This window comes from Lepidochelys olivacea (genome assembly GCF_965140295.1).
Source record: "Lepidochelys olivacea isolate rLepOli2 genome assembly, chromosome: 17".
NCBI classification, from domain to species: Eukaryota; Metazoa; Chordata; order Testudines; family Cheloniidae; genus Lepidochelys; species Lepidochelys olivacea.
The window spans coordinates 8,081,498-8,103,368 of record NC_140427.1 but is presented as its reverse complement, the minus strand read 5'-3'; the positions used below and the strand labels follow the sequence as shown (position 1 = coordinate 8,103,368).

Below are 21,871 nucleotides of genomic sequence, written 5' to 3'. Positions count from 1 at the left end.
ATTTCCTGCTCCACATCTTCTGTTTTTACCAAGAATGATTTCCACAATGCTTGAACGATATCAGCAGGCCCTCTTTATTTGGATTAATACAGTTTCTCTCTCTGGGTCTCTTGCACTTGTTCATAACATTCATTATTGAAAACAGCTTGACCTGTTTTCTGGGGTTAATTTCCAAGCAGGCAAAAAGTTATTGTGACATGTTATGAACTTTCACATACTTTTTACATTCGCGCTTACAACTGGGTAAATTTTTAAACCCAGAAATCACAACAGTACAAGGATTCTTGTTAAACAGTAAATTTCCAGAACTTAGACATACTAACTCTTTTCATTTCCATCTTAAGACATGTAAATACCAATGAGTGAAAAACCTTTGCTGTTGTCATTGTGTAGCCTATTGAATAAATTCTGTTGTAAGTAAAGGGGTTTGTTTATTGAAGCCATCACTGGAAAATGGAGCTTAATTTGTATGATTTTATTTTTAACAAACATTGCTACTTTTTCAGGCAAAACAACTGTAAATGTTGGAAGAAGATTCTGAGTTGTACTGTGACACTTTCAAAGCAACTTTTGTCATGTTTCAGACAGGTGAGAAGAGCAGAGATGATGCTTTGGAAGCTATTAAAGGAAACTTAGATGGGTTTTCAAGAGATGCTAAAATGCACCCCACTCCAGCATCGCATCCAAAAAAACCAGGTATTTTATCTTTAGTTGAAAATAAGTCTGAAATATTATACTGCTTCATGTCCATAAGGACCTTTAATTCATGGAGTTGTTTTGTATTCAGGCGGTCTGAGCTCAACTGGTTATTGCATACGATTCAGTAAACTGAAGCTTTCATTGTAGCTGCAATATGCTTTATAAAATTCATGGGTAAAAGTTGTGATCTAATATTTTGTCAAAGAACTTGTTAAGCTTTCGTTTAAAAATACCAATCTGACAACTTTAGTTTGAATATTAACACTGAGCTGTAGCATCTACCAACTTCCCTCATACGCTGCACTTCTAAATGTTACAATTGAGTTTTTTTCCTTGTCAAATGACTAATTAGTGTTTGTAGAATGCTTTGAAGCTGAAAAGCACTATATACATGCTAAATTGTATCAAAACACTATAAAATTAGGTTTCAGAGTAACAGCTGTGTTAGTCTGTATTCACAAAAAGAAAAGGAGTACTTGTGGCACCTTAGAGACTAACCAATTTATTTGAGCATAAGCTTTCGTGTAGCTCACGAAAGCTTATGCTCAAATAAATTGGTTAGTCTCTAAGGTGCCACAAGTACTCCTTTTCTTTTTACTATAAAATTATTTCACAATACTATAATAGCTTGCTCAGATTCCATTATCTGGACGTGGGTAAATTAAAAACCTTTAATAATCCATTTTCAGAGGAATTATTACATTAGTAGTAGTTGTCATAAAATATTCCCTCTAAAGAGAAAAATATTAGTTGTGGGGAACCTAACTCCTTTGTCCTGCCTGAAATGAAGCCTCAATTAGCTAAGCTTGTCCCCATCACTGTATCACGTCTGTTACTCTGAAACCTGCTATTTGTTGGTGATCTTCAAGTTGCTCACAAGTTCATGCAATAGCTTTTCACTGTCTAGCAAGTTTGACAATTCCCTAGCAGTGTTCCTCTGAACTGTGCTACTAAAATGGTTGAGTAGTGCAAGGAACCCGAGCAGAAATCTGTTCAAATGAGTGGAGATTCCCTTTCTACCTTGGCATCTTCTGAATTTTTGACAAGTGTTCCAGCAACAGATTTCATTTTGACTCCTGTCTAAAAACTGGGCGTTTTTCCTTTGGTCGTTTACAGTAGAGATAGATCTGAACTGCAAAGTCTAAATTTATTTGGGCCCATCATCACTGATAAACACCACTGATAAGTGGAAATACCTTGAACAGAGGTGTTTGGAATGGGTTTGTTTTGTATATAAACCACACTAAATTGGTCAGCTCTGTTCTAGTGGGACCTAATTTCAAATTACAGGATAGAGATGTAGAGAGTTCCAGCTGCACGGTCAGTCCTTTACATGGAGGTATGGTGGAATTGCCCACTACTACATTTCTTATATCTCCCAAACACGTTTGTGTCCGGGTGTGTTAAATCAGCTGCCAGAATTGGAAATCATTGTAGGAAAGAGATGGCAAATAAACCATCATTATGTTATACGAAAAATCAAGATGTCATTCACAGTAGCTTTCATCTGATGCTTAAATGATGGTCATTAAAACTTCATTTAAAGGAATTAATGGTGTTATTGAACATGAAGTCCTTGAGATAAATAAGGTATGTCACAATAATCCGGATTTGGAAAAAATAACTGTTGGAAAAGCAGGCTGTTGAGATGAGTTAGTTCAATAACTTGATACAGAAGATAAAAATATAGGATTTGAAAGAGTGACATGAAGTATGTTGACATTCAGCAACACAGTGCAGGATTTAAACCAACTCTGTGGAACAGAATAATGTTGCTGAGAAAAAGACAGTATTTTCATGCTATTTTATTCCTATAAATGGACTGTTGTTCACACTTCTTGTTTATGTGTGGAATTTTTCTCGCATTGAAACCAGTGGTCAAAAATTCTTGGTGTTATTTCTTAAGGTGTTTCATCAAAGGAACTGTCACTTTAGTGCAGATAGTTATGTGAAATTATGTGGTGGTGTGCCACTATGGTGAATAACTTGTCTGGAAGCTGCACTTGCTACCTCTTGTGCTTTTCATGTTTCAGTTTTCCTCTGTGAAAACTCACTTGGAGAGCAGTGTTTGTTATGGTTAATGCACTTCCAGTTTGACCCCATACAGGCTTTCACCGAGCTGAGCAGAAACCTGTAATAAAGTACATTTTTGAAACCTTTCAAGAGACCACTTGTGGGACAGCAAAAATTTGTTGCCTGATTTTTAATTAAAGGCTGGCTTTTAGCTAAAGATTGTGTAAAATTGAAATAGAAACTGTGAAAATACATCAGTGTAATTTAAGGTGGATTTGCTGGTTTTAGGTGACCCTTAGTTATTGTTAAGGATGTTTACAGTACATGGAATAAAGCATGACCACCTACCCTTACCTAAAAAATAGATTTATTTAAAGGCTTTGTGTAGATATAAATACGCCTAAGTGGTACAATGAAACAGAACCATTGGAGGATAAAGTGGTTTGTCCAAATGCATGTAAATAAAGTCAATGATGGTCATGCTGTGCTTGACATATACTGTGTTGCCTTGAGGGAGTGTTGCCTATGAAAGTGGTATTTTTTTCCATTATAGTTCTTGAGTCTGGCCAAATTGCTGTAGAACTGTCATTTTGTTCTACAATAGATCTGTTTAGAATGATGTAACTTGAGTACTGTGGCCAAGATTTTCAAGAGTTACTCGTGAATTTGGGTTCCTGAATTTTTAGGTTCTCAACTTGAATCACCTTAAAGGGACCTGATTTTCAAAGGATGGGGACATATTAAAGTGTTTCAAGTTGGGCATCCAAAATCACTTTAGAATATCTTGTCCTGTAAGAATAACCTGGTGATTACTTCAAGTCTGTTTAATGTACTTTGCATATAGGTAGCACCTGTCATCTGAGTAACTCCAAGTGCTTTACCAAAGTCAATATTAGCCCTATTTCATAGATTGGAACATTGAGCCAAAGGAGGGTTTAAGTGATTTGCCTAAAGTGTAACAATAAGTTACTGGCAGAATTGAGAAAAGAATTCAGATATCCTGAGTCCCAGTCCACTGCTCTAAGCACAACAGCACGGGTTACATTTGTTTTGTACTTCCTTAATATAAGAGGTGGGGAAACCTTAATACAGACTGTGGAAGTATCAAGTTTCAACCAATTGGACAAGTTATAAAAATCTGGACAAAGGGGTTTATAGCGGAAAAGGGGAGCTGAAGTGTACCTTGCATTAGTGTGGTCGATTGATAGAATGGTAAATATTCTCATTATTTTGGTCAAATAGTTCTGCATATACGTCTTACTTTTCCCAACCACTGTTTTTTACATTTAATAATTGCCATTTTTAGAAATTGTTTTCCCCACCTTTCCACCGAACCAAGTTTCTTTACCTCATTGTCTTCCATTGCGTGTGTTCATTCCATTTTACAGATCACCCTAGACCATCTCATTCTACTGTATCTGTCTCCCAACCCTCTGCTTTTCTTGATGATGAAGAATTTAGTGACTTTATACAAGGGTCTGTTGAAACCCCGCCATTGGTGCCTCAGTCCTCTTTCCAGGCTTTTCAGTCTTACCACCCTACCACGCAGGCTCGGCAACTGCTTTCAGAAAAGGCTGTAGTCAAACCTCTGCCTTCAGTCCAGATTCCAGTATCTTCCATCCTGCATGATACCATTGGGCAGGTTCCTTATTTCTCTACCTCTGCATCTTCACACACAACCCATAAAACAGGTAACCCATCCTATCTTCATTAGCTCTACCGTTGGAGCTAGTATTTACATGTAAACACTGCCTACCTTGCTTTAACACTCCCTTTTGTAATCCAATTGAACAAAACTTACATACTGTTAAATGACAAATGGATATGTTGAAATAAGTTTGTATTAATTACTAATAAAATTCTGCTCATGTCAGTGGGGGGAAATTGGCACACTTAGCAGATAATTTAAGATCGTTCTTGTACCAAAACCTTTCTATAATTTGGGGTGGTAGCGTCCTGAACTATAGGAGAAAATAATTGATGTTGATCCTGCAATTTCTTCTCCCCTGGCCCGCGACAGGTGGCTATGTTCTAGCACATGTAAGTGGAAAATTTGTGAGAGCTCAAGGGAAGTTAAATAGGATGCATGTGACTCTTCATTATAAACAGCTGAGTCTAAAGCCTCTTATGTGCCATCTCCTTTACTCATAAGAGGCTGAAGTGGGCGGGAAAATAGAGGTGAAAGATGAGGATAAACATAGACTGTGTTATGCTAATGCGGAGCTTGACTTCACATTTCCCTCTCAGGGCTGATCCAATGGATATAAAGACTCCCATAGACTTCAGTGGGCATTGGATCAGGCCCTTAGCCCTTGTTCCTGCTACTAGTCAGGAGTGACTTGATGGCTGTGCAGCAGTAAGTGTATTTCCTGTTCTGCTCATAACAAGCACAAGAAAAAAATTACATTGCCAACCCCCTATGCTGGGCATGCTCAAGTTCTAGTAGAAGATGCTTGAGCTGAATTACATTGGTGTCCTGAGTGCGCACAGGCAGTGCTGTGGAGAATCAGCCATCAGTCACATTACTTGGTACCATGAAGAGGGACTTGACATGTCTTTTCTTTGAGGGAGTGGGATTATGATTTGGGGGGAGAATACGTACAAAGATGATTAACCAAATAAAAGTAATTCATCCTGCTGTTTGTCTAGGCCATTCCTTGGAGGAGTCGCTCTTAATTTACGATTTAAGTGCATCTGGACAGGAGCAAACCAAACTTAAAACATCTGAAATTGAGCATAACGCCTCAGCCGCAAGCCAAGTTCATCCCAGTGTAACCGTGAATAACGGGAATGCTGTAGGTGGACTTGTAAGTGGTACCACCGCTGCACAGGTGTACAAGGCTTCACAACAAAACATAGCAGTTGAAGAGTGTGGTGAGCAAATGAAACATTTGACAAAGAATGTAGCTTGAATGCTAACATCTTACACACTAATTCTACGGCAAATGCTGCATCATTTTGCTCTGATTCCCTGCTTCAGTAATATGGCAATGCCTCTCGCTCCTGACTGCAAGTAACACATACATGAATTTACTCTGAATTCTTTCCACCATGCATATACTATAAACGTTTTAACAAGTTTCTCTAAACTGATTCTCTGCTGTTTTAAAATATTCTGTCGTCTTATTTCAGCAAAACCTATTCGTTTGTTATGCTTTGTGTTTTTTTTATTAATTTGGGTGGCATGGGGGAGGGTATGGACTCAAACGCCACATGAGAAACTTGCTACTGTAGAATGGATCTTTACCCAACTGTGAGGGGGGGGGAAATGTTCTAGTTAAGCTAAATAGTTTGTTTGGACAATATCATACAATAGCCATTGGCCTGGCACTTTTTTTCTTTAAAGCCTGCTTTGTAGAAGTCAAAACTTCACACGCTGGACCAGATACAAATGCAATTCTATGTCAGTACTTCGTCAGTACAGTATTAACTAAGCAGGTTCTTGTTGTAGATGTGATTTTAGTATTGTTGACTATGGAGCAAACTGCAGAGAACTTTAACTGTTGAACCAAAACAGGTTAAAGGTGTTGGTTAGTATGTTTTGGTAGTGCTTTGAAGTTGTGCTTGGTGGCACCTTCACATATTGAATTCCAGGGTGTTCAAATATGGAGAGACATGGACATAGCTTTGCATGGCCTCTGTTCTTGAAACACAGGTCAATTTTAAGAAATATATAGATAATTGAATTTAAAAATTCAAGCTGGAACTTTCTTAAGGGATTGTGGTGTCTTGCCAGTACCTTAGTTCAATTAATTTTTCTATATACCACCTTGATTGCTGTTTGATGACATTGCTGTTAATAGTTGGGACCTCACCAATGTGCAAAAAAACCCCATACCCACCAATTATTGGTTACAAGATGAAATTAAATCACTCTATTTTCAGATAGTGCTTTTTAGTAGCTCAAGTTATCCATTTACTCTGTAATTTGAAATAAAATACAGTTGTAATGCACACCATGAAATAAGAGCTGTATTTGTTTACAATACAGTTAATGTAAAGAGGTGATATTGTGTCTTTTGTACAAACTCCACACACTCTAGTTAGCTGCAAAGATTAAAATGGTAGGGGGAAAGAGAGATTGAGACAAAGAAAGAAGAAAAGTTATTTCTGGAAGATCTGAGAATCAGTGGAAAGTTGATGAGGCAGGAATGCAGTTCAGAAAATAAGAGCTTCAGAAAGCGAAGATTATGGCACCAACAGGTAAGAGTTGTGTGAAAGGAGAGGAGATTCTACTAGAATCAGGAATTTCATAGGTAAGACTAGAACCATGACAGGAAGGAGCCAGAGATGCCTGCTTTGGTATAGACTCTGCTTAAGAGGATGGACTTATTCACCATGACCAAGTTTAGTGAGGTGGGAGAAGGAGGCTCTGTTTCAGAAAAGCAGAAACTAGCTATGCATAGAAAAACACTTCTGTTCTGTAGCCCAAGTAGAAACCCTCATTGAAAACAGTCCAGGATATTGTTAAAGGATCTGAAGGATAAGTGCAACCATTCCAAGTACTTTGAGGGAGGGAGGTTTAGCGGTAATATGGTTATATTGGGGACAAGTGAATCATCCCAAGAAGTTCCTGGACAGTGCAAACTTCAGAGAATTGGAAGTTACTAAGAGGTAATTGAATCTATTGTAAAGTAGGAAACAAGGGGTGGGGAGGTGGGAGCAAATGATAGGAGCGGCAAGGAGATTTTTTAGGGGCGAGATTATATCAGAAATTTCTGGTGGAAGCAAAAATGGAAGGGAAGTAAAAGGAGAGGAGGAGGAAAAGGAGGGAATGCCTGAGGATGAGCTATTAAGGGTTATGGAAAAGTTACAAGTTAAGGCAATCTTAGATTGAAAGAAGAGATCAAAGGCCTCTTACTTAGCTGGGTGAAGAGAATTGCTGGTATGGAAGAGGGGAGTGACTGTTCTTAGCAGCTTTGGAATTAGGGATAAGTAAAAATTAAACTTTGGTTTACTGGGAATCCCTGTAGAGTCTGACAGGTTTCAGAGTAGCAGCTGTGTTAGTCTGTATCCGCAAAAAGAAAAGGAGTACTTGTGGCACCTTGGAGACTAACAAATTTATTTGAGCATAAGCTTTCGTGCATGCATCCGATGAAGTGAGCTATAGCTCATGAAAGCTTACGCTCAGATAAATTTGTTAGTCTCTAAGATGTCATCTGTACTCCTTTTCTTTTTGTAGAGTCTGAGGAGGTCAAGAATAAATATGGGACATTCATCACCGCTTTTCTCAGTGCATAAGCTCACATGCACAGGGGTCCACGGGTGGTCTGTAAACCAAGTAGAACTTGAAGTATGAGAGAGCTGAAGATGGGGAAGTGTTGCAGGTAACTGTCTGGGAAAGGATCAGCAAATGAGGGAGCAAGGAAAACAGGTTGGAGAGACTAGCAGGATTAGGGTTCTTCAGAGGGAAAGGAGGGTCACTTTCTGAGCAGTCAGGTGATGGGAGAGAGTATTCTGCTGTAACCAGGCAGTGGTCAGTGGAGGGAAGATTATAAGAAAAACAAGCAATAAAAGAGCAGGTTTTATTAATCATGATGAAGGAAAGAATGTGTATGAATGGGAAAGGTGGCAGGTTAGAAAAGGGGTGAAAGGAGTTGTCACAATGTTGGTTTAAGTCTGAAGTGAAGATGAAATCTGCTGAAGGGTGAATCAGAGCAGGGACTGAGAAGGGTCAAACTTGGTGAAATCAAGGGAGAAAATTAACATAATGTTTGAATCTGGGGAGTGACATATTCAAGTTATAGGGGACTGGAGAGGGCAGAATGCGTTAGAGTTCTACAGTGACAACAGCAATGCCAACTCCTTGAGTTGAATGACTAGGTAGGATAAGGAGATGAGAGAATGGGTCTAATGGGGCAAGCCAGCCTGACGGAAGATGTTGATGGCTTTTACCATGAGCTGTTCACCTGTGAAACATAGAGAATACGTTCTAAACTTGTTTCAGTGTGATTAAATTAAATTATTCCGTAAATAGCCATAATGTTCTGCCCATCAACTTTATGCAAATAGGCATGGCAGAACCATTGCTGTTTATGAAATGTTTGGAATTTATGGGACTTGTCTTGTGTTCCTGATCAAACAGATACGTTTGGACAACGAGTGGCTCTTTATTTCATTGTGTGTGTTTAACTGTATTTTTGTTGCTGTTTCAGGTCATTTTGTAGAAGTATCAGTTTTGCGTCTCTCATGTAGCCAGGTGATTCCATGTCTGAAATGGGCTGGTTGAAATACCAAAAACTGTGTCACAGGCTTTTTCCTATTTTGAATCTCTCTACTCCTAATATGATTCTTGTGTCCTTTTTAAATATAATCCATACCTTTAGGTGTTGGAGTATTCCCTTCCCAAGATCCAATCCAGCAAATGATGCCACCTTGGATTTACAATGAAAGCTTGGCTCCAGGTAAAATGTTCTGCTAAAACATCATTTAAAATAAGTATAAAAATCCTTACACTTCAGTGTTGCTTAATGTCTTACCCAAATCAATATTTTTTTCATCTACAATAAAAACTTTCCAAATCCCTAAACTTTGTCAGGTTTGATACAGAAGCTTTCCAGTCCTGTAGTTTTTGTTCCAAGTTCATGTTGACTTGGGTCAGAGGTTCTGTGGTTCTGACAGTGGGGAATACCAGTTTATGTATGAGTATTTAAGATTGATGGTGTCCCCTTTGTTCTTACATAGTACTGTTCATATTATGACAAGTCACTATGGGATCAGAAAATACATTATTGGATTTTAAGACCAGAAGGGACAGTGATGACCATTTTCTCTGACCTCTTGCACAACACAGGCAAAAGACCTATCTGGTCATCTTGTCCTGTCCCCTGCCATTGCAGAGTTGTTGTTATTGAGTGTGACTATGAATGGTTACGCTTCCTGAAGTGCATATCCGCATGCAATGTTTAAAGGCAATACCCGCATAACTGTAAGTTGTAATTTACTGAAGTAGTCCTCGTACTTGCAGTCACTGATGTTTGTGTCTTAAATTTAGTATTAAACTTTGGCTGACTAACGTCAACATATATTTCTTTGAGTAGAAGCAGGAAGAGCAGCTCATGAATTTCTCGATCACTAATTTAATTTGTAAAGCAAGTTTTTTAATCACTCCTGAGAAAACTAGGTGTTTGGTGTTGTCTGAACTATACATGGTATTTCTTAGATGTGGTACAGCAGCAGTGATAATGACCAAGTTCATCTGTTCCAAGTATAGCTTTGGAGAATCATGGACATGTAGGGCTGGAAGGGACCTCGAGGTCATCTGGTCCATCCCCCTGTGCTGAGCAGGATTAAGGACACTTAGACCATCCCTGACAGGTGTTTGTCTAACTGGTTCTGAAAGACCTCCCACGATGGGAATTCCGCAATGTTCCTAGCTAATCTGTTTCACAGTTTCAAAGATCACTAGTGTTTGTTAGGGCATTCTTAACTCATTGCACAAACTGGCAAGCATCGGGATGTCTGACACATCTTTGGTAGCTTTATCTGCATTCAGAGAAGGCAGGAGCTTCTTCAAACATAGTAAATGTTAAATCTAGAGGTTATAGTGGTGGCATAGGAATTGCCATCGTTGGTATAACATTTTTGTGAGCTGTCTCCTTTCAGTATCTCTTGTAATTAAGCAGGCTCATTTCTTAAGGTTATTTGCCTTATATATGCCAGAAGCATAGTAAACAGAAAATGAAGTGCTGTACTAAATATTGATTAGATTGCACTAAATTTTAACTACATAATGCTGCTCTGGCTATCTTCACACAAGGATTACCCAGAGGCCTCATTACAGAAATATGTAGTGAAATTTATAAAGAGAACTAGTTGTTTTGTGTGGATTGTTGGTTTTACTGATCAATTGATATCCAGTTTAATAAAGCAGATGTCTGTCTTAGAATGTAAGCCTTTCATTATATCTAGGTATAGAGAATCTGCTGTGGCATAGGTAATTTCCTTTAGTACTGGTGAAATAGGCAGAAGTCTTGCTGAATAGAACACCCAGAATGTGGTGTGAAGTAGCACAGTTAGCTGGCAGAGTTGTCTCCTAAATTTCTGAAAAATAACTACTGTAAGCAACTTGTTTTATTGCCCTGTGTATTGAAACTGAAGGGAATAGGATGTTTTGGCCAGATGGTTTTTGATGTAATTTGTTCATTAGAAAATAAATCAATTCAGACATTGATACTACTAATTATCTCGATTTAGGTGCAGCTTGGTTAAATTAGCATGTTATGTTTCCCTTGCAAGGGACTGGAGGATGCTTTTGACAGGCCTCAAGTTAACTGGTAGAGTTGTGCTAGAGCGTGCAGCATTTTTATTCATTTTCCTTGGGAACTTACAAATCTCTCTCCCTATCTCTTTGGGCTTTGTTTGGGGAACTTCTTTTCTTTTTCACCTGCTCCTTTGAATTTGAATGTACAGGTAGAATGAGAAGTTATAAATAGATGAAACTTCTAGTGTTATGTGTCAACTTTAACGCTGATGCCTAATCAAATTGGTAATGTTCCATGTCAACCATATTACAACCCTTAACATAGTTTTATAGTTAGAATAGAAAAATGATCTTAATCTCTTTAAAATGTTTACTTTCATCCTCCAACACTGTGTTTCCCTCAATAGATTTGTATAAGAAAATTTTAGAAACCACTATGACTCCTACTGGAATAGATACTGCTAAACTCTATCCCATTCTGATGTCATCTGGACTTCCCAGGGAGACCCTTGGACAAATATGGGCCTTAACCAATCGTACCACACCTGGAAAACTTACCAAAGAAGAGCTTTATACTGTCCTGGCTATGATAGCAGTAACTCAGGTACAAATGACTGAGACAGTCTTTGGGGGGAATGGAAAAGGGTCTAACCTCCTCTTGATAAACTGTCACTGACTTTTGTAATGTCCCTGCAGTATGTTGTGTATGGACAGGTGTACTTGTATTATACCACACGTTAAATACACTGAATGAATCTTGGCAAAACTCCCATTCACTTCAGTGGATCCAGGATGTCACCCTCTGCATTTATAGCTATTATTTCTTCTTCAGGACTCATTTAAGTTTGTAGTTGGCTTTGGCTTTTCTTTTATGCTGTATAACTATCTATTTAGGAAGTGATATGGGCCCCTCCACTAGATTATCTGAGTATCTGGGCAGTGGGTGAATTAGTTAATTTTTTGGCATGTGTAGTCTAGGTTTTAACTTTTTTGTCAGGTTACAGCGTAATGTCATGGCTGTTCCTAGTTTAATAGAAACTTGTCTGAAATTGCAAAAACCACCATTCAAGTTTTGCAAACTTCACTATGATCAGAAGTTGACAGAAGAAAAATCCAGGAGTAGACTAGATGGGACAGTGAAGATTGGCATTGATGTACATTGTTGGAGATGTGTGGGGAAAATTTGCATTGTACTTACCCATGTTCAGTGAGCTCTAGCCAGTGCTAAATTTTGACCATTCAGATACTAAAAAAAACACGCACAAGAATTGTAAGTGACTAAAGTGAGTCTATAGATCCATATGAGATCTTGCAGTAAACTGTATGAGTTCTAGCATATTATATATGTGTAGGTTCACCTTGATCATGTAAAATTCAGTAGCTTTTTTTTGTGTGCAAAAGACAGAATTGAAGGACTGACTCCCTGCTTTTTCACAGTTTCAATAAATAAAATTATTTGAGAAATAAGGGTACAGATGGAAGAAATAGAAATGTGTAATGCATATAACTATCTCTATTTTATTCCTTGTGCAGAGAGGAGTACCCGCATTGAGTCCCGATGTTTTAAAGCAATTTCCAACTGCTCCTGTCCCCACTTTAAGCGGATATCCAATTTCATTGCCTGCCACAGTGAGTCAACAGTCTATGAGGCCCTCTGGACCGCCAGTCTCCATGCCTCTTCATATTGGACAGGCAGTCATAGGAATAAACATAACTGCACCAGTGGGTGGCGCTGCAGCACAGGCTTCTAGTGGTTTCATGCCATCTTACCCCCCAAACCAGGTTAGTGCTGTTTCTATAGCATAGTAAATCTGTATAATCACTGAAAGAGAATTACAGGGGAACTCTGTTTCAAAGCTGCATAATGACAACTGGATTTTAAGTAAACATTAAAAATGAAACTGAAATCTAGAGCATGCCCATTTAAATATGCAAGACCATGTTGTAGCAAGCTTCTTTGATGTTTCAGTCTCTCAGATGGCATTAGAAGAGCTAGACAAATTTCTTCTCCCTTCCTAAGCTCTTGCATCCCGAGAAAGTCCTCTACTTAGTTCCTTTTTTTTTTTTTTTTTTTTTTTTTTTTTTTACAACATTTGAAGTGGAATTACATGTAAACTAAACAAGACCTTTGTTATCTGGCTAGTAAAACAGAAATGAGACCATCACGGGGAGAACTGAAAGCTGTGTACCAGTGATAGAAAAGATTATCCAAATTTTCTGGAAGCATAAATTGATCTTGGTGATCAGTTTTGCTATTCAAAATTCAATTTGCCCAGCATCCACAGCATATTCCTTTTGATGTTTTGCAGCATATACTGATTGATTTTTTTTTCTTCCATGATGTTCTTCCTCTATTCAAAGATGACTTGGCTAAGATCAAGTATAATACATTAATGTCTGGGATGAAGTCCTTTATTAACAGATGTCTTCCATATCTACTGAGATCCTAAATACACTTTTTGTTTTTGTGTTGTTGGAAGGGCACCATGGAGAACAGAATCCTTGCAAATAGTTCCCATTTAGTTATACAGCTAAAAGCAAAAATATTACTTCTGATTCAAAGACAGTATTAATGAAAATATACCACTACTAATATGGTGCGTTACATCTTCACCACACTGTACAACATGAACTTACCTGTGTTGTTTAGTACAATCCAAAATGCTTAATTCTAAGTCTCTGTTTCTTGCAACGATAGAGGAAAATTGACACCACTCAAGCAAATTCGTGGGTGTTGTACCTTAAAGGTGATAGTGCTTTTAAAAAAAAAAAAAATCTGCAAACAAACTAATTGAAATCCATGTTTTAACTGAACTAACATTTTTGAATGCCTTGGAATTGTACCTAATATCCAGCTGCTTCCCTGCTGCCCTCCCTCTTTTGACTGATGGGTTTTATGCCACTGCCTATGCGACTTGTGTAAACTTTGTTCATACTGATTTAGATGTATAGCGTACTGGGGGATCACCATATGCAGCCTACTAGTGTTGTCTGTTAGTTCTCAGTGAAAAAGCAATCTCAACTGCAACTGCTCAACTGTTTTAACTCTCTAATATTATGCTGTTATTGTTAAAAAGAATGGTTAATAGAAATGCATAATAGAGAAATGGAAGACAAGGTATAAATTTACCTTCAGACTTCAGAAGTAATAAAACCAAAAGACCCTGCATCTCCTCTCTTACTGCTCAAAGAAGGCTCTAATTAGAAACCTCTTTAATGGGCCCCTGTAGTGTCTGATCATCAATCCCATACATGGATTTAGAGTGGGGTAAGAGCAAGGTATACCTAAACTAGCTGGCATGGTTCTCCTGACCAGATGTTCTGTGGTAGTTTCAGATCAATTGAATTAAATGTAAAAATGAATAATACACTTGCTTCAATATCCCCTCTGTTTTTTTAATGTGATGGTAAATTCAATTTTTTTATGCTGTCCCTCAAGTTTTAATGTTCACTGTGCAACTTGACTTTGTATTAAAATGTGTAAAAATATCATCAAAGTTGTCAGGATGAAGCTGGAGATTTTGGCTGTTGGATAGGGGCAGTGGAGAATTTTTTTGGAAAGGGGTAGGAGATAGTTTGGGTGTATGATTTAAGCACAGTAGCTGAATGTTGTAATGCTCAGTCTTGAGAGAGTTAATACTGTTTACAATGGAAATTTGCACCGTTGGATTTTAGGATTTAACCCTCCGTTGAGAAGAATGGGGGCAGATTACACGGTTCAGAACTAAATATTCAGGCTGTCTGCAGATTCAGAGAGATAGTAATTCATTGATTTATACTGTCTGTATTTGGAAGGTTATCATCGCTGTTGGGCAGGTTATTTTCACAAGCATAAGGGCTCAACACTTTTTTCTAAGTGAGTTTGGGTTCTGAAACCTAGTTCTGCAGCAGAAAGTATAGTGTGAGAACATAAACACAGAGGCATGCTTTAAGCAACAACTAGACTACTCTCTAACCAGGAAGTTCCTATATTTATTAAGATTCCCATTGCCATACATCCTGGTCCTCTCTGGTAACTGCAGGACCAGGAACTCTATAATCACTCCACATCTCCCTTTCTTTATAATGAAAAATTAAAACTTAAATTGTAAACCAATTCATATACACACACATTCAGAATAGTTTAAAGGAATTTGAAGCTTATTTACACTATGTCCCCTTGTCTGTTGCTTTTAAATATCCCTGAGGAATAGTCTAATGATCAAGTCTTTGAGGGTTCTGGTCAGTCTTCCAGATCATGTTCTCATTTCTATTGAGTTTGTGCATGGAGTTCCCTGTGGAGGGGGCTCACTTCCAGAAATGCCAGGAGTGTTTTATATGTTTCCACTTATTTTTGCAGAAGTCTTTTTTTTTAAACACTGCACTGCTCTCTCCACCTTTCTATTGCTCTGGGGGTAATGTAGACTTCTAGTATGATGGTCAAAGTCCTGTGCAAATGTTAGGAATGTTTCAGAGGTAAAGTGAGCTCCATTAGCAGATAAGAGGACTTCAGGAACTCTGTGTCTTACAAATACACTGGACCCTTGCTAGAATGTGGGATTTGGGATCCATGCACAGTACCGCTTTAGCGCGGGGACCACATTAAAATTAAATGGAATTAAAGTAATTAAATTTGGGATCCATGGCCGTGACTGCGTTATATGCGAATTCGCGATATATAGACATGCGTTCTAGCGAGGGTCCGGTGTATTGACTTTAGTTTCTGGATGACCTGCGTAAGTCTGTGTAAGTATAGCCAAGTCAATATAACTGGAGAAGTAAATGAGTATGTAAATGTATGAAAAACAAATCTGTGGCTACCTGATACCAAGGTCTGTCAGGTAGCTTTACAGAGAGTAGTGGTTCTGGCAATTTTTTTTTTTTTCTTGTTACATATCTCTCGGTGCTCTACTAAGGTCTGAATTTACCTATTCAGACCAGGCCACCATACGGATTATTGTGCTTGTGTCCTACACTTGTTTATATCTTGGTGACCCTCATGAATTTTGGAGGGCATCTCTTTCTGAAGTACTGTTGGCATAAGAATCTGCCATCCATTCAGAAGCAGGCCATCAGCCATGTAATCATCATTTTGGTCCTGCAAATGTGGTGGTCGGCCTGTTGGAAGTTGACTCCTTCAACCTCATGCTCTGTGGCAGAGTAGAGTAAGTTTCTGACAAGTCTCATCCTTTAGTTGTTCATCTCTCATTTTCTGAATTTGTCCAGCAGATGCTCGAATTACGGCCAAATCAAGATCAATGTAGACTCAGACCCTCTCTAAATCCTTTTCTTTTACTGTAGTGGATGCTCAACTGGGGCTCTTAATAGTGTCTGCTGCTATGAGTGCTTTCCCTAATACGTGTTCAATGTTAAAAGAAAATTGCTTCAGCTGTTGACTCTTAGGTGGAAGGTCATCTAGTGGTTTTGAACCCAGTAATACCACTGAGAGTTTATGGTCCACTTCCATGTTAAAATTCAAGCCAAACAGATATGCACTGAGCTGTTCACAGACCCAAGTGACTGCGGGAGGTTCCTTTTCCATGTGAGCAGTCTGCTATTTATTTCTGTGAGGCTTCTTGATGTGAATGCAACAGGTCTCTGGTCGCCTTCTGGCTGCTTTTGTGTGAGCTCGCTCCTAAACCATATGAAGATGCCTCTGCTGGATGTTGTTGGATAGTTTACCATATATTTTGCCAAATCAGGTGAAGATGTCAGTTCTTCAATTTTATTAAATGTTTTGTTGTGGGCTACTCCAGATCCACATATTGTGTGACCATTAAGGAGATAATGCCTTGGGTTTTTCTGAATCTGTCTGAATTCCCTGTTTGCTACTTATATATCCTACACGTTTTAGCCGTTCCTCTCCAAACTCACATTTCTCATACCCACTGGCTTGTGGGAAGTGTCTCAACTGCATGTAGTCACTCCTCTTCGTTTTTATCTCTACCATATACCAACACATCATCTGCATGGCAAAGGATGCCAGGCATACATGACACAATCTGTGAGATTCTATGCCAAATGGAAGGTGATTGAAACAGTACCTTCCAAATGGGGTGGGAGGGGAGATGAATGTCATTAATGGTATAAATTCTTTAGCAAGGGAAGGTTTCCCAGAAGTCTGCTGTAGCATCTGACTTTGAAAAGACTTTGGCTTCTGATTATTGAGCTAATGTCTGGTCAACTGCAGGAAGCCTGTGTCTTTCTCTGAGCACACTTATATTAAGTAGTGTAAAGTCCACACCGGTTTGGATTTTGCATTGGGCTTTGGTACTACAACCGTCCCCGCACACCAGTCAGTGGGTTCTTCTATCTGGGAAATAACCCCCATATCTTCCCCTCTCTTTAATTCTTCTTTGCCTTTCTTTAGCAAGGGTACAAGGCTGGGGCATGGGACAGTGAGAGCACAAGTTATTGGTGATGACACCAGTTTTATGCTGTACTCCTCAGACTTCTTTCCTAGCCCTGTGAAGATGTGTAGGTACATCTCTTCTATAGTTTGCATTTTGCCATACATTCAATCCAGGTTTTCTACTAGGTATAGTCCTTGTATTGCTGGCAAACCTAGTAGGAGAGTTGTCAGTCCTTGTATTATGTATATTATTTGTTGAAGAACTTTCCATCCTTTCTCCAGTATCCCAAGCAACTGGCTACAAACATCCAATGTGCTGTTACTAGCCCCATGTAGAATTTTATTTGGTCTTTGCAAATCTCCATCTCAACATGGATTATAATCTTTTTTTGGGATTGCAGTGATGGCTGCTCCATTATAAATTTTAAGTAAAGGTTTCAACTGTTTAGATTCATGCTTGTGTTCCAAAGTGTTGTCTGTTCTACTGAGGATATGATCCCTAAAAGTATGGACTCATTGTCTGATGATAACACTCTCCTTCTTGGATTGTTTTCACTACTCTTGATGACCTGTATGTTACAAAATGTTCCATTTTGTGGCATTTCCTACATTCTGCCTCTTTTGCTGGATGATGTTGCCTGCTGTGGCTGGGTGTCTTGCTACATCTTCCACAGCTTTTCTAAGCTTCCCTCCTGTTACGGTTCTTTGATCTCCCACTTACTATTTGTGCACTGTTCTTATGTTGTAACTTTGATTTGACTGCTCTTTTCCCATTTGCGACTTTTCTTTTTACTGTGTCAATATTGTCTGATGCAGTCATAGAATTGCAGGATTGAAGGGACCTCAAAAGGTCATCTAGTCCAGTCCCCTACACTCATGGCAGGACTAAGTATTATCTAGACCAGCGGTTCTCAAGCTGTGAGTCAGGACCCCAAAGTGGGTCGGGACCCCTTTTTAATGGGGTTGCTAGGGCTGACGTTAGACTTGTTGGGGCCTGAGCCCAAAGCCTCAGCCCCACCACGCAGGGCCAAAGCCGAAGCCTGAGAGCTTCAGCCCTGTGTGGCTGGGCTCAGGTTATAGGCCACTTGCCTGGGGCTAAAGCCCTTTGGCTTCAGATTTGGCCTCCCCCGACCAGGATGGCAGGGCTCAGGCTTTAGTTCCCCTCCTGGGGTCGTGTAGTAATTTTTGTTGTCGGAGGGAGTCGTGGTGCAATGAAGTTTGAGAACCCCTGATCTAAACCATACCTGATAGGCATTTGTCTAACCTGCTCTTAAAAAATCTCCAATGATGGCGATTCCACAACCTCCATAAGCAATTTATTCCAGTGCTTAACCACCCTGACAGTTAGGAAGTTTTTCCTAATGTCCAACCTAAATCATCCTTGCTGCAATTTAAGCCCATTGCTTCTTGTCCTATCCTTAGCAGTTAAAGAGAACAGTTTTTCTCCGTCTTCCTTGTAACAATCTTTTATGTACTTGAAAACTGTTACTGTGTCCCCTCAGTCTTCTTTTTTCCAGACTAAACAAACCCAGTTTTTTCAATCTTCCGTCATAGGTCATGTTTTCTAGACCTTTAATCATTTTTGTTGCTCTTCTCTGGACTTTCTCCAATTTGTCCACATCTTTCCTGAAATGTGGCGCCCAGAACTGGACACAATACTCCAGTTCAGGCTTAATTAGTGCAGAGTAGAGCTGAAGAATTACTTCTTGTGTCTTGCTTACAACACTCCTGCTAATATATCCCAGAATGATGTTTGCTTTTTTTCTTTTTGGCAACAATGTTACACTGCTGACTCATTTAGCCTGTGATCGTCTGTGACCCCCAGATCCCTTTTTGCAATATCCCTTCCTAGTAGATCAGTCTTCCTTATGCTGTAGCATGTAAGCCACGTTGCTGTTTCTTTATTGTTGCATTCTCACTTTTGCTATTGTTTTGCTAGTGTGAGATCTGGGTCTAACTGAACCTGTGCTGATAAACTGGTCTTTTATACCAACAACCATCTTGTCTCATATTAGTTCTTTTAATGTTCCATATTTGCAATGTTCAGTAAGACTGTGAACTGCAGTAATAGAAGTCTCATCTGTTTCCCCTTGTTTCTGGCACTTCCTATTAAGTTTGCCCCTTTAATATGTAATATTGTCTGTCTATGAAATGGACATCAAATGCTCATGTTTCACTTTTGGAGTATTCTTCAGTGAGGAGGAGGACACATAGGATATCAGCAACAGCAGCAACCAGGTTATTTACCTGATATTCTTATGCTTTCTCTGTTAAACCAGAATTGCTCAAATCTTGGCTCCTGCAAGGCCAGCTGCCTGAGTTGCGAAAATCAAATGTCTGTAATAGAGCCATTTGTGCTATGGGGCTCTACTGCTGAGGTGAGACAGGGCTCTCTGTCTCCTTGCTGCTGCTTTCACAGGTCTCCTCCCTGATATTCCATTTCCCTCACTCACTGACCACTCTGACAGTCTGGAGGTGTCTTTCCTTTCCTTTGCTCCTTCTTTAGAGAGAAAGATTCTCTCACTTCTCATCATGTAGTGTGAGGACATAAACACAGAGGCATGCTTTAAGCAGCCACTAGAGAACTCTCTCTAATCAGGAAGTTCCTTCATTTGTTAAGCTCCATGCTGCAACACAGCCTGGTCCTCTCTGTTAATTGTGGACCAAAAACTCTATAACTGCTCCATATAACATGGATTCTGAAGCACAATTATATGCTTATGGAGTATTCAGGGTCCTGATATTTATTTCTGTGGCTAGATTCAGAGGCCTCACATGTTTTTAGACCATTTAATTTAAAAGTGAATTTAACTAGTACTAGTAACTTATCAAAGGGCTTTACAAAGTCATGTGTCTACCTCTTGGTTCTTCAGTGGTCTCTGTGAAATGAATTGCTTTGCTTCTCTCAGTCCATTCTTTCGAGGACAGATGTCCACCCCGTCATAATAAAATAACCTTTGGCACCATTGCTGACCATTTCAGTGCCCAGTGGCTTTGCAGAGTAAACAATCTAGCGTCTATTTGCGGATCTTCCAAAGCAAGGTTTAGTCATGTTTGTCGGACAGCATAAGGAAGCTTTTACTGCAGATGGTGGTGCTGTGCTTTTTTTATGAATGAGTAAAAGATATTTGTTACAGTTAAGCTTACCTTGTGCCTTTATTCCAACATTAATTCACTTTTTATCATAGATTATGGAAATTGACAAAAGCTCTTTTGTTTCATGTAGTCCATTCCCCATTTCCCTCAATTGTTTCTTTCAATAACATTTTGTAGGGCTTTGTCTGCTCCCTTTAACTATTGATTTGTATATTAAGACTTTGCAGTGAAGTATATAGAAAATGTACTGAGTAGGCAAAAACTATTCTATATATATTTAAAATGTCAAGGGAATGTGTTTTCCCGTGTTAAATGGTGGCGGGTCTCATGATTTTATGCAATCCAGGTGGTAAAACCAGAAGAAGATGACTTCCAGGATTTTCAGGATGCTTCAAAGTCTGGCTCACTCGATGAATCTTTCACCGATTTCCAAGGGGAGGGATCTGGATCCTCCAAAGCAACCAGTTCTCAGCACCGGAGCAGGTAGAGTAGATCTCTGAATTTCTTTTCAGTAACTTAAATATTCTTTTAAAAGCAATTAAACATTTTCTTTGTGTAACTTTCTAACCCATCATTTCATACCGTCACCTGATCTTGACTCTGGCAGTTTGTTTCAGCAGCCGTTTCAGAAATCTTAATGGCAGTGTATCCAAACTGACATTTAATGTACTATAGATGGCTGACCATTCTTTAGAATTCCATTCATCATGCTGAGATAAATTGTGTATAAAGCTTTGAGAATAGGTTTTTCAAGTGTTTATTCTGTTGCTGACAATCGTGAGTTCTTTCATGCTGTGCATTAGGCTCAAACCTTTACATGTAGCAATCCACTCATTCCTGTGCTCTCAGAAAAATGAATTGGGACAGATAAGCTATGCACTTAGCATTAACTACCCTGGTTAAGGGTCTCATCCAGCACCCACTGAAGTACATGGAAAGCTTTCCATTGACCTCAGTTGCCTTTGATCAGGCCATAAACGCCATGCAGAGAGCATCAAACGTCAGACTGTTTTCTTTTAAAAGGCCACGGCTCTCCAGTGGATGGGGTTTTTTAGCTCCTCTCATCCTTTCCATTTTGGCCAATTTTTATTTAGTACCTGACTTTGAGTTGTGGTGATTGCCTGGAAATCCCATTTAAAGTCTGTTTCATTCAAATTTTAGAGGTCTACTGGCATTGTGGTTGCTCAACGCCTCTCCTATTCTGGTGGCCCTTATTTATTTAATTGAGAGAGTGGTATTGCCTCAATACAGTCATGGGTTAGGCAGTGTGGAGTAGAGAAGTAACTATCCAAAGCTTCCTGTTTGAGTTTGAATTCTTTCACAGAATTCTGACTTTCAACGTCCTATGGTCAGGAAGCCCCAAAATTTTGTTTTCTCATACTATGCAGGGCAAAATAATATGCTTCTCCCTAATTTTAATTAATTTTAGGAACAAAACATTTGGTCTGTATGTACTGAACTGGTTGTTCTTATATGTAGATTGCTTCCTTGACAGTGACATCAGAGGAAGATACTAGAATGAATTGTTC

General features: G+C 39.1%; 1 protein-coding gene across 6 annotated transcripts in view; it reads left to right on the top strand.

Annotated features, from left to right (window-relative positions):
• The window catches only part of SYNRG (synergin gamma), a gene marked incomplete at its 5' end in the record, with an annotated part of 71,614 nt that overhangs the window by 14,844 nt on the left and 34,899 nt on the right, over positions 1-21,871 (top strand). For 4 of the 6 annotated variants that reach the window (XM_084650661.1, XM_084650660.1, XM_084650662.1 and 1 more), the window contains 7 exons: positions 585-696; positions 4,101-4,403; positions 5,362-5,586; positions 9,039-9,116; positions 11,323-11,519; positions 12,449-12,697; positions 20,689-20,825. In XM_084650661.1, the coding sequence (XP_084506787.1) occupies positions 585-696; positions 4,101-4,403; positions 5,362-5,586; positions 9,039-9,116; positions 11,323-11,519; positions 12,449-12,697; positions 20,689-20,825 (1,301 nt within the window). The remainder of the gene's footprint in view (positions 1-584; positions 697-4,100; positions 4,404-5,361; positions 5,587-9,038; positions 9,117-11,322; positions 11,520-12,448; positions 12,698-20,688; positions 20,826-21,871) is intronic. The other 2 variants (XM_084650664.1, XM_084650665.1) reach the window with 2 other exon arrangements.